A 13,975-nucleotide genomic window follows, 5' to 3' on the forward strand; every position below is an offset into this window, starting at 1 on the left:
CACTACTCATTCAAGTGTCTATTTCCACACTTTAGACATAGATCTGAAAGGGAATTAAATTTTTTCCAGATCCCTTGTATTGCTCAGCGACCGACCACAGGACTTACGATTCCACAGATTTTACGAGCGCATACACTCGATGGGTCTTAGCGGTTTTTCATGATCGTGTCCCGACCCGTCCGGACCGATACTGTAACCACTTGGCTGTATTCTAAAAAAAATTTATTAATATTTTTGCTTTAAATTCTTCACAAAAAAATTAAATTTTTTAAGAAGAAAGAACTGGTATAACTTTTATTTACCTGACATTGACCATCCACGCACATATCAAGGGCTCCTTCTCTACATCGTGTGCCATCCAGAACCTTCTGAGACTGTTTGGCCACGAAGTTGAAACCTTCAGCTTGGCACGTAAGAGCACATGGATCTTCAGGATCATAGAACGGCAACCAGGTGTACTTCCGTTCTCTGTATGGTTTGTTATTATAAGCTGAACACTGCGTGGCGCGGAAATCTGTTGGCTCTGGGCATGGCTGCGCAAAAAAAGGTATCTCTCATTAAAAAATGAAATATAAAACAAGTACAATGGTAAGATATTTCTGTTAAAAACAAGTTTGAACCTAATTTATCTTTTTAAAAAAATTAACAATTATAGTGTTAAAAATATATTTATATGGTAAGAAAGGAAGTTGTAGGTAAGAAAGTAATAGTAAGAAGCAAGTAGGTACGAAAGTATTTGTCTGCAATATTAATTATTTTCTCATTTTTTTTTGGTAAACAAAGGGTCATTTTGAAAACATTTAATTTTTCTAGTTAGCATGTTTATTGTTAGCATTCCATACAAACTCTATGCAAACAAGTCTTCTTTTAGCAGCAAATGTTTTGGAAACTTCACAAGGTAAAGCTGTTGGCGCAATTGAAGAGATCACGCTTGAAGATTTAAGAAATGGTGACCTTTATGCCCAAAGTTCGGATCGATCAAAATTAGAGTAGAAAGTTTAATGGTGATGTCCCTTTTTAATACCACTATAATTTAAAAAAGGAATCTTATATAAATATTGCAATCTACTATACTGATTTCAAATTTGCTGTTGCTAAAACCAAACAAAAGTTATTAACTTCCAATGCTCTTTTTGATCGATCAAAACTTTGCATGATTAAAAATGGTACTTTTTCCAAAAGATCCCTTGAAATCCCATGATATTTAAAATTGTGTGCCAACCGGTTCGCCTTGTGAAATCTGCAATAACATCTGTTGATAAAAGACGCGCTGTAAATTTTTTACGTAGAGTAACTACAGAAGTGTTTCCATTATTTTGATTAAATCCTGTGTAAATCCGTAGCACGTTTAGCAAGTCTTTATATAAAAAAAAACGGTTATCAACACGGATTATTTTTATGCAATTAGCCTCCCAAGATATTTATGCATTCCTAAATAAATTTTTCTAAAATCCACTTAATTGTTCGCTTATTTCCATGTTTCTTAATCATTATGCAGTTTGAAAATTAACAAAATCATTTAAAAGAATGTGCTAAAGTTACCTGCATGTTACATATCATTCTTCTGATTGGTTCCCCAGATGCACATCTTCCTCTGCACTTCCTTATACTGATAGAGATTCCACCATCACAGCTTCTGGAACAATCCATCCATGGAGACCAGGAGGTCCAAGCTCCACTTTTGTTTTCTTGGTCGTAGCTTTCATTCTCACTACTATCATTAGAGCTGGATGACTGTCAAAAACCAATTAATTACATTTATATGTGTCTTATTTATTTTACCCATTTTGTTTGAAATTTTGATTAAGGATTAACAAGAATAAAGTTATTTTATATGGCTCCTTTAACTATTTTATATGGTGAATATTGAGGGAAACGAGTGCGTGGACTCCTTGGCTAAGGAAGGCAGAGGTGCTGACCAACCTTGCACCACCATCACGCTTGCAGACGCTGTTGCAAGACACAGACTTCTGACCCATTCCTTCAGGAAACCCCTCATTACTAACTTTGATTGTTCCAGAATCTTAACATCAGCAATTACAAGACTAAGAACAAACCACTTTAAGGGGATGAAAATTCTTCCGGACAAAATATGAACTTATATTCCGTGCAAGAATGCACCGATATCCAACTTACCCCGGATCACATTCTCGAGTGCCCAGCCCTTACCCTATATGTTTCACAACTGGGTATGGTGCCACTGGCTTCAGAACTTCGTGAGATTCTCTACAGCAGGGGTGTCAAACTCACGGGCCGTGTGCGGCCCGAGATGAACATTTTTGTGGCCCAGTCAATATATCCGACGCAAAGTAAAAATAAATTAGAAATGTGAATTAGAAAGGAAACTAGCATATGAAAATATAATATACTTTATTTATAAACTATACGGATCATTTTAAATTGTACGCGCGAAAATGTAAAATTCTAATTGGCTTGCGGCACCTGCCATTCCAGGGATACTGCATCGTATCAAAAATACGCAGAAAAAATTTCAAATCTTAGAACGGAATTTGAAACAAGGTTCAAAGATTTTAACTCCTCGGAAAACAAATTTTGTTTGTTTTCGTCGAATTTCTCAATAAATATAGACTCAGTACCCAGTAGTATGCAAATGGAAGTGATTGAGATTCAGTGCGACTCAAATCTGATGCCTGAATTTGATGAGTGGTTATGCCTGAATTTTACAAATATTTACCGGCATGGTTTGAAAATACTCGAAAATTCGCATATGAAATTATTTCCATGTTTGGAAGTACTTATCAGTGAAAGCAATTATTATATTAACATCGATTTTTTTTTGCGGCCGAGCTAAAGTTAAGCATTGTTTATTTGGACCAAGTTAGTTTTTGAATTTGACACCCCTGCTCTACAGTAATGATGTATTGGAGCTTGCGGATGCAGTTTTGAAGGCACACGAGGCCATTTAATTGTCCATGGACACGATAAAAAAATAAAAAAAATATGGCTCCTTTAAAACTTATTTACACTGAAACTAGACGAAATTGTTTGTAAAGTTTTTAAATGTGCTTACGTCTAATATAATACACAAATATTATACACAAATATTATAAAATTAAGATTACTAAAACTTTGAACGTTTTGGCCATATTTGTTTCTGTTTTCATTTGATTCTTCGAATCCTTTTTTCACAAGTAATGAATCTATGGTATAAAATATAGTCAAACCAGTAGAACTTTATCACTGCTTTATGTTTTAAATGCAGAATGAAATTTCAGCTGAATTATAATACTTGTTCCATTCGTTTTGCCTTTCAAATACTAGTGTCATAGACATAAAACTTTACTATTTTCGTAGCAAAAATATGATATTGACTAAAATAGAAATTGTTTGTGACGTATCATGTACCGTCGATAACATTTAAAGTCAATGCAGGTTACCTCTAAGATTGACCAACCTCCATTAAACGACCATTTTACTGTGGAACAGAGAGTGGTCGCTCTCTAGAGGTTTCATTCTTTAAGGTTATGGATTTGAAATTTGAGCTCATTGTGATCTTATCCATTACTTAATTTGATGGGCATGGGGCAGTACAGTGATAAGCCTAATTTTTTTGAAGTTTGTACAATTATTTTCCTTATCATTGTTTCAAGGTAAGTACATTACAAGTTTTCAGAATTTTCACATAGCACAATAAATAACAACATAATCTTTATTTTCAAATTGTTGTTTTTTTGGGTTTTTTTAAACAAAAACTTTCTTAAAAATCATTTTTTAAACAACTTGAAAATGTGGCCTACCCTCATATCGTGCCAAACTCTTCAAAATAAAATGAAATTATTTATTTGAAAATCGGTAGTAATCGGTTTATATGATGTTAGCATGCTATGTTTGGAAAAAATTTCTCCCGTCTGGTATAAATCCTTATCCATTTCTTCTATTGGAATGAAATAATTTTCAATTATTTTAGAAGATCATATTTTACAAAGTAATTAAATGTGTGTTACTTAAAAATATTTTTTCTTTCCTATAAAATATTTTACTAGCCAATATTTTAAAAATATCTTCTATTATATCAGCTTCTGCATTAAGAGGCACATTTTATTTTTTACAATATGTACCTCATCATCTTCTCGGGGCTTTTCTTCTAATTTTAACAATGATTCTTCCAAAAAAGGGAAAACATCTAAGGCTCGAAGGTATGGTAGCCACAACAGAACCTAGAGGAGAAAAGCAATATTAATATAAACAGCCTAAAAAATAAGTATGTGTATGACCACCTACAAAATTATTTATTAATGAAAATATTTCATGTGTGATATTAATTTTGTCGTAATTCCATCATTCACAGTTGAAAATATTCAATAATTACTCTCCCATAATTTTTTTAAGATTTGTTCAATAAGAAAGTGGACATAAAGAAAGTGCCCAGTCAAAAATCGCTTGAGAAAATTTAGTATTAAAGAAAATGAACTTCCTTACTAACAGACTTCACAACTCAATTTGACAAAGCTACCTGCATAGCTGCCGAATCTCCTGATTTTTGCGGAAGATTTTCTCTTTTACATAGTAACAAAACATAACATTTTTCATCTTTGCTTAAAAAATGGTTCATAAGGCTTTTGACGTACCACTACGTATAATATGTATAAATAATTTAATTAAATGTAAGAAAGGTTTTATCATTATCTTTTAAAAATATTAAGTTTTTGCATAGTTAAACGAATTGTTATGCTGCCATCACTACAAAGTATCTTAACCAAAAAGTGTAAAAAATGGCAGCTATGTACCTAATAGGATACTTTTCTGAAATTCAAGTACTTCATTTCAATTTTCCAAACTGTTTAACCCTTTGATTGCTTTTGGCACATACAATGGTGCATATGTGCGCTTATGAGTGCATATGTGCGCATCCTTGTAAGCCATCGGTGTAAACTATGGGCGCAAATGTGTGCTCAGAGAAGACTTTGGATGTTTATGCCTGTTTCAAGTGTGTGTTCGGAATTAGTTTTTCTCGTTCAAGTTCAAGACTAGCATAAATTTCATACCATAGCAAGGAGCCGTGGTGGCTCAGGAGATAGAGCGTTCGCCTTTCAATGAGGTGAATCGGATTGGAATCCCAGCGATGGCTGGTCGATACGAATTCCGCACTCCACTTTAACCGACCACAGTGCCGACGTAAAAATATCATCAGAGGAAGACGGATCATGGGTTAGAGACCGTCGGAGATTTTCGTGGTTTTCCTTACTATGTAATGCAAAAGCGGGTATATTTCAACAAAAAGTCATCAACGACGGAAAATTTCTCCCAATATTTGATCTAGGAGTTCGATGGCATTCAGTTATTTGTCAGTACTTTGCACTAATTGTAGAAATAATAAATACTTAAATTTACACAAAGCTGTTATTCATTTATAAATATATAAAAAGTAACTCCTAATTTAGGCTTAATTGAGTAAGTTATTGCAAATTATAATTCTAGATTACTAACACACTATTAAGAAATTTTTACATTAGATCAAATAACTGTGAGAAATATAGATAGTAACCACAAATAGCATGAAGCCGTGATGGCTGAGGAGATAGAGCTCACACCGACCACAGTGTTGACGTAAAATATCCTCAGTGTAACATCACAAAAATAAATTTCTCCAGGAGTTTCCTTGTCTTCTGGAATGGGTTCAAAATAACAAGGCTATGGAGTTGAACATCAGTAGTCGTAAACCCAAAATAAATTGGATCGGATGTTCAAAGATGGTTTTAAAATAAAATATTATAGCAACAAGAAAAAAATAAAATTTCGTTTAATTCGGTATTTTCAATTCGAAAAGTAATTATGCCGAACCATGTGGTTTAAATCAGATTTAATTGGATACCAGTAAACGACGTCATGAGCGGGTGTGTGGCTTTTGAATCAACAAATCCCCCGATTTATCTGCAGTGACGTCATCAACAGGTATCCAATTGGACAGCTATTCCATATCCAAATACAAACATTACACTAATCAAATTATGGCGTCTTAAAACTTAACCGTTGGTGAATAAACATATATTGAAAATACCAAACATTTTGGATCACTTTTGAAACCGATAACGAAGTAATAGTATTCAGATTTTGCACGATATTATTAACACGCTTAGAACAAAATCAGTACAGTGTAAAAAGTATTTAGTCCCTTAATAAATTTAAATTTGCTTATGAATTCATGTTTTTTCGACTTTTTCACTATAATAATCAAGATTATTTTAAAATAGGAAAATTAATACAGACACGAAAAACTTTTCTAATCGACTTTCTGAATTATTAAAACAACGCACAGTTAAAACGTCCAAACTTCGAAAAAATTCTATGAAATTATAAATTAGTTTCATTACCGCAACATTTAGAACAACAAGTTGTTCTATCAGAAAAAGCGGTTACCATAAAAAGCAAAACAAAAAATTAAAATAACGTTCGTTCTAAATATTTTATGTTCTTACCTTTTAAAAAATGAATATGGATTAAAGATTCTTTTTCTTGGTAGTAAAAAACAGAGACGTAAATATTCAAAAAGAATTATCGCATAAAAAAATGGACTTCATAAAAGCTTGTATTTGCTTGAGAGAATTCAAGTGTGTAGAACGGCTTTGGTTTCCAAACGCACGCAAACCATGGAAAAGGTTCAAAATGTTTTAACGATTCAAACAGCTGCTAAATTCTCACCATTGTAGATTGCCAGATTTCGATACCTGAGAGCAGACGATTCTTAAAGCTATTTTAGAAGCTTCTAAATATTGAAATGTTATTTTTACAAGTCGTTAGCTGACACAAAATTTCTTTTTGATATTAAATTTCTATTTGCTTAAAATTATTTTTATTGAAATTCAGCTTTGCATTTTTATAAATTTATTTTTGTACAATTTCAGCATTTTAAGCATTTATTTTTTCACGAAAACGATATACTACTACCGATAAAACTTGCAAAAACTATTTACCTGAAAACTTATTAACTATAATTTTACGATCTATTCAAAGTTAAAAAAAATTACTTGTTGTTTAATTTTTAGATAATTTATAATAAATTATTTTTAATACTTTTCAAATTTGGAGTAAAATTTATAAAAAATATTCAACATGAAAAATATAAAACGCACCTTGAGTTAATTAAATTGCGAAATCAAGTTATATAAGCAACAAATCAGCCACAAAAACGCACTTGCCCTAAATTAAATAACCTTTGTTTTTGTAGAACCTGATTTTTAGAATATATTTGGAAGGTTATTTGATTTCTGCAACAAGTGATTTGATTTCCATCAACTTACGTTTCTTACATTGCAACTGAAGTATTTGTGAATATTTTTAAATTTAAGTTCCTATTAATCTTTCCTAGTCCAACAGACATAAGTGTTTTTAAAATTGTACAGGGTGTTTAGTAACGACAGCCCTTAATACATATCGCTTTTAGAATCCTTGTATGTAAGGGATGTATAATGAATAATTAAGTGGCAAAGGCAAAATTTGTTTTAAAACTCAGTTAATAAGAGGAAATGAAGGATAAAAATGATAAAAATTTAGTTCTTTAAGAAGAAAGCTTAAAGATGTTTTTTAGAGAATCGGTTATGTATTCCAATCCTACTTGATTAACCCCTTAATTTGTGCACTCGAGTTAATTCGAGAGCTAAATCAATTAAAAAAGAAAGTCTTTAAAAAAGAAAAATAGAATAAAGAGCTCGTTAAAAAAAATTTACATTTTCTAAAGAAATTTCGTAAATAAAGTTAGTGAATAACGGAATCAGTAACAGCTCTTAACATTTCTGCGAAATCGAAAATAATTCCTTTTAGGGATCCCTTTTTCAAGTATTCTTCTGGCCTTATACTGCAGTTTGAGCCGGCAAACCTAGCAAACAGACCTCTATCGTGTCTACTGTTCAATTTAGCTGTAGAAAAAGCTATCAATGCATCTGTTCTTATAGCTCAGTGGTTTCCAACTGGCGGCCCGGGGGTCGCATCCGGCCAACAAAGCCTTTTTTGCGGCCCGCGAACTAAAATATATTAGTTGTCAATTTTTTACGGACAACTTTCATAAAAACTCTATAGGGGTTTAAAATATTTTTCTCGTTAATAAAAACCTAATTTCTTCGTTTCTGTGAAATTTATCATACCAACGGTGCAAAAAAATTATTTCTCAGGTTTTGCATCCAAGAAAATATTTATTCAAATACAAAAATAATCGTGTATGTTGCTCTTTTTTATTTAATTTTTTTGTATTTTATGAATATGATTTAGCATGTGTGTATCAGAAATTTTCTAGAAGAAATTCTCCGATTTAATTTTTTGAAACCACTCATTTTGGATGAAAATATTTACACACACATTTGTAAATTTTAAATTTAAAATGTAAATGTCTATTCTCTGGTGGTTGCAGCAGACAAACCTCAATTTTGTCATTGAACATTTTGTGCGCTACTATGTAAATATTAATACCAACCTTTTTAAAGTTTTATATCTTAACAATTAGATATCTGTTGCACATTAATTGTTTAATACATGGGTGACATTGAAGTTATTGTTGCCCGAATTTTTTAATATGCAATTAAATATTTTTAAAAAATTACTTTTTATTTTAATTTGTAATTCAATACTTTTGTTTTGTACAACTTGGTAAAAATCTGATAGTAATATTTAATGTTCCTTCAAACTTAGAAGAGTCCTGCATAAAATTTTGATAAAGTTGCGGCCCGCCATTTGATTTGTGTTTTGCCATTTGCCAGCTCAAATCTCGATGTTTAAGTTTAAAAACAAAAATTATTGTCCTTAAAACTCTAATTTGATATATTCTGCTTATTCTGCGCAATAACCTAGCTGCATTAAAATAATTATTGACCTTTCAGTACTTGCAGTATATGTTTATACCATAGTATACTTAAACTAAAAAGGCAATAACCTAGCTGCATTAAAATAATTATTGACCTTTCAGTACTTGCAGTATATGTTTATACCATAGTATACTTAAACTAAAAAATAAATTAAACAGTTAAAAAAACTTTGCTATTTTCTAACTTTGGTGTAGTACACGTGTCAGATTAGCACGTTGAGCGCCGTGTCAGCCATCGGTGGCTGACATTGGACTTTCCATTTAGGCCGCGTCAGACACTGGTGGCTGACACTGAAATTACATTTAGTCCGCGTCAACCACCGTTGGCTGTCACTGAAATTACATTTAGGTCGCGTCAACCACCGGAGGTTGACACTGAAATTACATTTAGGCCGCGTCAACCACCGGGGGCTGACACTGAAATTACATTTAGGCTGCGTCTGCCACCGCTTGCTGACGCTGACTTTTCACGTGAGAAGCGAAAAACAGCTGGTTGACAACGTATAACATGATATAGAACTATAAAATTTACACTCTTTTATGGAATTGCAGAAAATGTATTCAAAATTTACTTAATTATTGTGATTCTTGATTTAATAAATTCAATTTAGTAGATTTTTATCCACCACTATTTTTAAACAATTCGTAGGTTTATATAATTCACCACTTTTCAAATATGTTTTAACAAAAAAAAATTAGCAAAAACCGTCTAATATTAGCAAATTTAGTTTGTAGTTATTTACTGTGACCAGGAGGGAAAGTCATATTAAAGAAATTTATGCAAACCCAACAATATATCTTTCAAAGACTATACAAGTTTAATGAGCATATCTGCGAATATTATACTCTCATTTTTAACAAAATATTTGTTTGGAATTTTTTATTTATTTGCAACACAAAAAATAAACTGAATTAGAAAAGTTATTTATAATTAAAATTAGTTCGTTGATTGGATTAATAATATAAAAGCAAATATAAGTATTGCTCGTAAAAAAAAACTTTTTTCTTAAAAATCAATAGCTTAAGAGATAAGTACGGCATAAAATGAACCAAAAACCTGTAATTTAACAAACGAAGTCAGGAAAATAACGTGACCATGCGATTCGTTTGAAATGAAGTGAAATAAAACAGCTGATGGATGCAAGAAATATTGAACAAAAGAAAAAGGCAATGATAAGAAGCAAAAAAATAATCGTCCGAAAAGATATAAAATTCTTTCCAAACAATTTGGTACAAGTTTTTTCAAATGTGTTTTTTTCGTTCAAACCTAAAACGTATATTGATATCTTGAATTAAAAACTATTTTAATTTGAGAAATATTTAATGGTGCATGTCTGCAATTAGATATTTTGAATAATTTGCACAAGAAACTAATTTGACTGAAATATCTGTTTACTATATTATATTTTTATAATGGAGGCGTAGTAGGTAAAATAGTTTTATAACGACTATTCATTTAAAAACTATTGAACCAAACTATTAAAAAATAATTCTATAAGAAAGATGGAAAGAAAGAGGGGTTGAGGTTTTATGCGTCCTCAACTGGTCTCAAACAGGAAACATTAGATTTCCTATTCAAAGTTGTTTTTTACTTTCCAAAAGTGTATTTAGTGTATGAAAACCTCTGAAAATAGTTAAAACATTTTTGAATGGAAGAATTTTGTATTATAGTTTCTTCCTACTTTCTTACTCTTTTCATATTGAATTTTTAATACAATCCAGAAAATCACTATGATTTCGTGTTTTAACATTATATTCAAACCATTGCAAACTTATAAACACCGTTGTAAAACAATGTTAAAATCCATGGTCGATAATAAGTTTTTTTTTTTATTATTTTTGCTGTAGATTTTTTCATTATTCGGATTGTGCGTTAAATTCTCAATTCTCAAATTGTGCGCTTAGAAAATGGGCATTGCTCAAAATGCGTGTTTTTAAGGTAATGGACATAATTCAAAATGCGTGTTTAAGACAATGGACATAGGTAAAAAATGCGTACTTAAAAAAATTGACTAGCCTAAATAGGTGTGTTTAAGAAAATGGAAAATTCACTCAAAATTCGTGTTTAAGACAATGAACATGTGGCGTAACTACCACTATAAATATTGAATACCAATTCACTAGTATAAAAGACATGTAAACTTGATTCTATCTTGAGGTACCTTTTGATAGGAAGGTTGACATAGTCATTAATTAATTCCCCACAAACATAAATTATAATGCGTATTTAAGAAAATTGAAAAGGGTAAAAAAGCGCTTTAAGAAAATGGATATCGTTCAAAATGCGTGTTTAAGACAACGGACATAAATTAAAATGCGTATTTAAGAAAATTGTCAAGGCTAAAAAGGCGTTTTAAGAGAATGGCTATTGCTCAAAATGCCTGTTTATGCCCAAGGACATGCTCAAAATGCATGTTTAAGAAAATAAACATAGGTTAAAATGAGTATTTAAGAAAATTGACTAGGCTAAATAGGTGTGTTTAAGAAAATGGAACATAATTCAAAATTCGTGTTTAAGATAATGAACATAAAATAAAATGCATATTTAAGAAAATTGACGAGGCTAAAAAAGCGTTTTCAGAAAATGGTCATTACTCAAAATGCCTGTTTATGACAAAGGACGTGGATCAAAATGCGTGTTTAAGACAATATAAGACAATAGATCAAAATGCGTATTTAAGAAAATTGAGAAGGCTAAAAAGGCATGTTTAAAAATTGAACGCATGGAAACGACTCACAATGCGTCTTCAAGAAAATAGACATTACTTCAAGCACGTACTCAATAAAATTGACAAGGTTGAAAATGAGTGTTTGAGAAAATGAACACAGTACTAAGTGTGTTTTTCCCATTTCAATCCTAATGTTAGCAACTGAACTGGTAATTTTGCTTACTTTTTTAAACACTAGGTGTAATCATTATGTAGCTAAGCCCGGGACTTTGGGGTCCGGCTGGTTAGTTGTATAACAGATGTAACTTTTCAGACTATCTCCTCGTAAAGTGGTATTTAAAAAATCGCAATTTTTACAACGTAAATTTATTACCAGTATAATAAATTTATAGGACCGGTGGCAACCCCGTAAAACGAAGTGTTGACTTTTAAAGTCCTGTTAGAATAAAAAAAGTTAGGTTAAAAAAGAATTAGGTATAAAAAAGAAAAATTCTCACAAAGGAAGTTTGAAAAATGGAATAAAATACTATGTATATTTTCTTAAATAGCGTCCATTTTCTTAAATGTAAATTTGGAGTCATGACCATTTCCTGAATTTCGCATTTTCAGCTATTTCCATTTTCTTAAATGTGCATTTTGAACAACGTCCATTTTCTTAAACACTCATTCTGAGCTATGATCAGAATAAATATGAATGAGCGATCTTTGAAATGTTGATAATCCAGACAATAATATTGGAGAATGAAGTGTGGAAGTAAGTTGTTAGTGTAATTAAAATTTTATATATAAATTTAATCTTTAAATTAATAGAAAATTTATCATAAAAAAATCAAATTCAATCAATATCGGGAAATTTTTAATGATTTATATAAAACTACGAATGCAAGCAAAGTAAATAAATTGATCATGGTATTGTCATATTTCTTTCTAATTATGAAACTGTTTTCTTTCTTGTCCGACTAAGAATAATCCCAAGCTTTCTTAATTAGCAGAATACTGTTTCACAGACTTCAAGAGGATTTTCTTTTGTTTATGTCAGCTACGGAGAACAATATCATTAATTTGACCCATACTTTATCTATATCTAATTAGTTCAACAGAGTAATTCTTTTACTAAATGAACTTATTCTAAAATTATCTATTTCGCTTAGTTTTAGGGGATGGCTTATAATATATCATTCAGCTATTCTTCAGAGCTTTGCACCGATTGTAGAAATAATAAATACTTAAATTTACACAAAGTTATTATTTATTTATAAACATGTAAAAACCATTCGTAATTAAGGCTTTAGTGAGTAGGTTATCGCGAGTTATGATTGTAGATTATAAACACACTATTAGAACTTTTAACATTAGATCAAATAACTATGGGCAATATGGATAGTAACCAAAAATAGCATGAAGCCGTGGTGGCTGAGGAGATAGAGCATTCGTCTCCCAATGAGGAGACCCTGGTTCGAATCCCACTGATAGCTGTTCGATACGAATGTCGCACCCGGCCCGCACCGACCACATTGCTGACTTAAAATATCCTTAGTGGATCATAGGTAAAAATCCCCTTGCCGTCAGGCAGCCGTGAGAGATTTTCGTGGTTTTTCTCTCCATGTAACGCAAAGGCGGGTAAGTTCCATGAAAAAGTCCTCCCGTAGACCTTGAAAATTTTAAAAAGCGGTAATGAAAATAAAATAAAAAGTCAATATTTCAATTTTTGTGTAACCACCACTAAAATTGTTTTCCAAAGGAAATATGCATGGATGAAACTTCCTACTTCTAAGCAACTTAAACGATGAAGAGGTATATTAAAATTAAAAAAAATTTCTAGCATTAACCATAATTTACTACTACTACTAAAACTTTTCAAGGACCACGGTAACCCTGTCCAGCTGTTTCCTTGTCTTCTGGATTGGGCTGAAAATTACAAGGCTACTGAGTTGAACTATATATGTACTATATATATGTATATATCTATATCTATCTATCTATCTATATATATATATATATATATATATATATATATATATATATATATATATATATATATATATATATATATATATATATATATATATATATATATATATATATATATATATATATATATATATATATATATATATATACAGTTAAAGTTTTTAGGGTAATGAGAGGTTATGCATCGTATTTTATTTCAGCAGTGTAAAATTTAAAAAAAAAATCACAATTTTTTCAGACACCGGCAATTTTTACATTTTTTTGTGAAATAAAGAGTTAAAATTTGTCTACATAAAAGCTGCTTCATTTTTTTTATTGTTAAAAAACTCTTCTAACGAAAGTTTTTCTAGATTTTTGAAACCTAACAGAAATCTAACAGAATTTTATCGAACATATAAGAATTTTTAGACGATAATTTTGTTGAATAATGAGTTTCGATAATGAGTTTTTAAGGAGATCCTCGATTCTAATTTCTGATGCCAAACGCAATAACTAATTTCCAACTAAGGCAATAACTTGCAAA

General features: G+C 30.9%; 1 protein-coding gene across 1 annotated transcript in view; it reads right to left on the reverse strand.

Moving 5' to 3' along the window:
- Positions 1-13,975, reverse strand: part of LOC107449716 (protein madd-4) — a 130,328-nt gene that overhangs the window by 106,078 nt on the left and 10,275 nt on the right. Inside the window, exons 2-4 of the mRNA XM_087163990.1 lie at positions 4,080-4,178; positions 1,543-1,734; positions 303-533 (exon numbers count right to left, since the gene is read on the reverse strand). Of these exons, the coding sequence (XP_087020116.1) occupies positions 303-533; positions 1,543-1,734; positions 4,080-4,178 (522 nt within the window). The remainder of the gene's footprint in view (positions 1-302; positions 534-1,542; positions 1,735-4,079; positions 4,179-13,975) is intronic.

The sequence above is a fragment of the Parasteatoda tepidariorum genome, chromosome 5 (genome assembly GCF_982258835.1).
Source record: "Parasteatoda tepidariorum strain Cologne lab strain chromosome 5, Ptep-v5.0, whole genome shotgun sequence".
Lineage (NCBI taxonomy): Eukaryota > Metazoa > Arthropoda > Arachnida > Araneae > Theridiidae > Parasteatoda > Parasteatoda tepidariorum.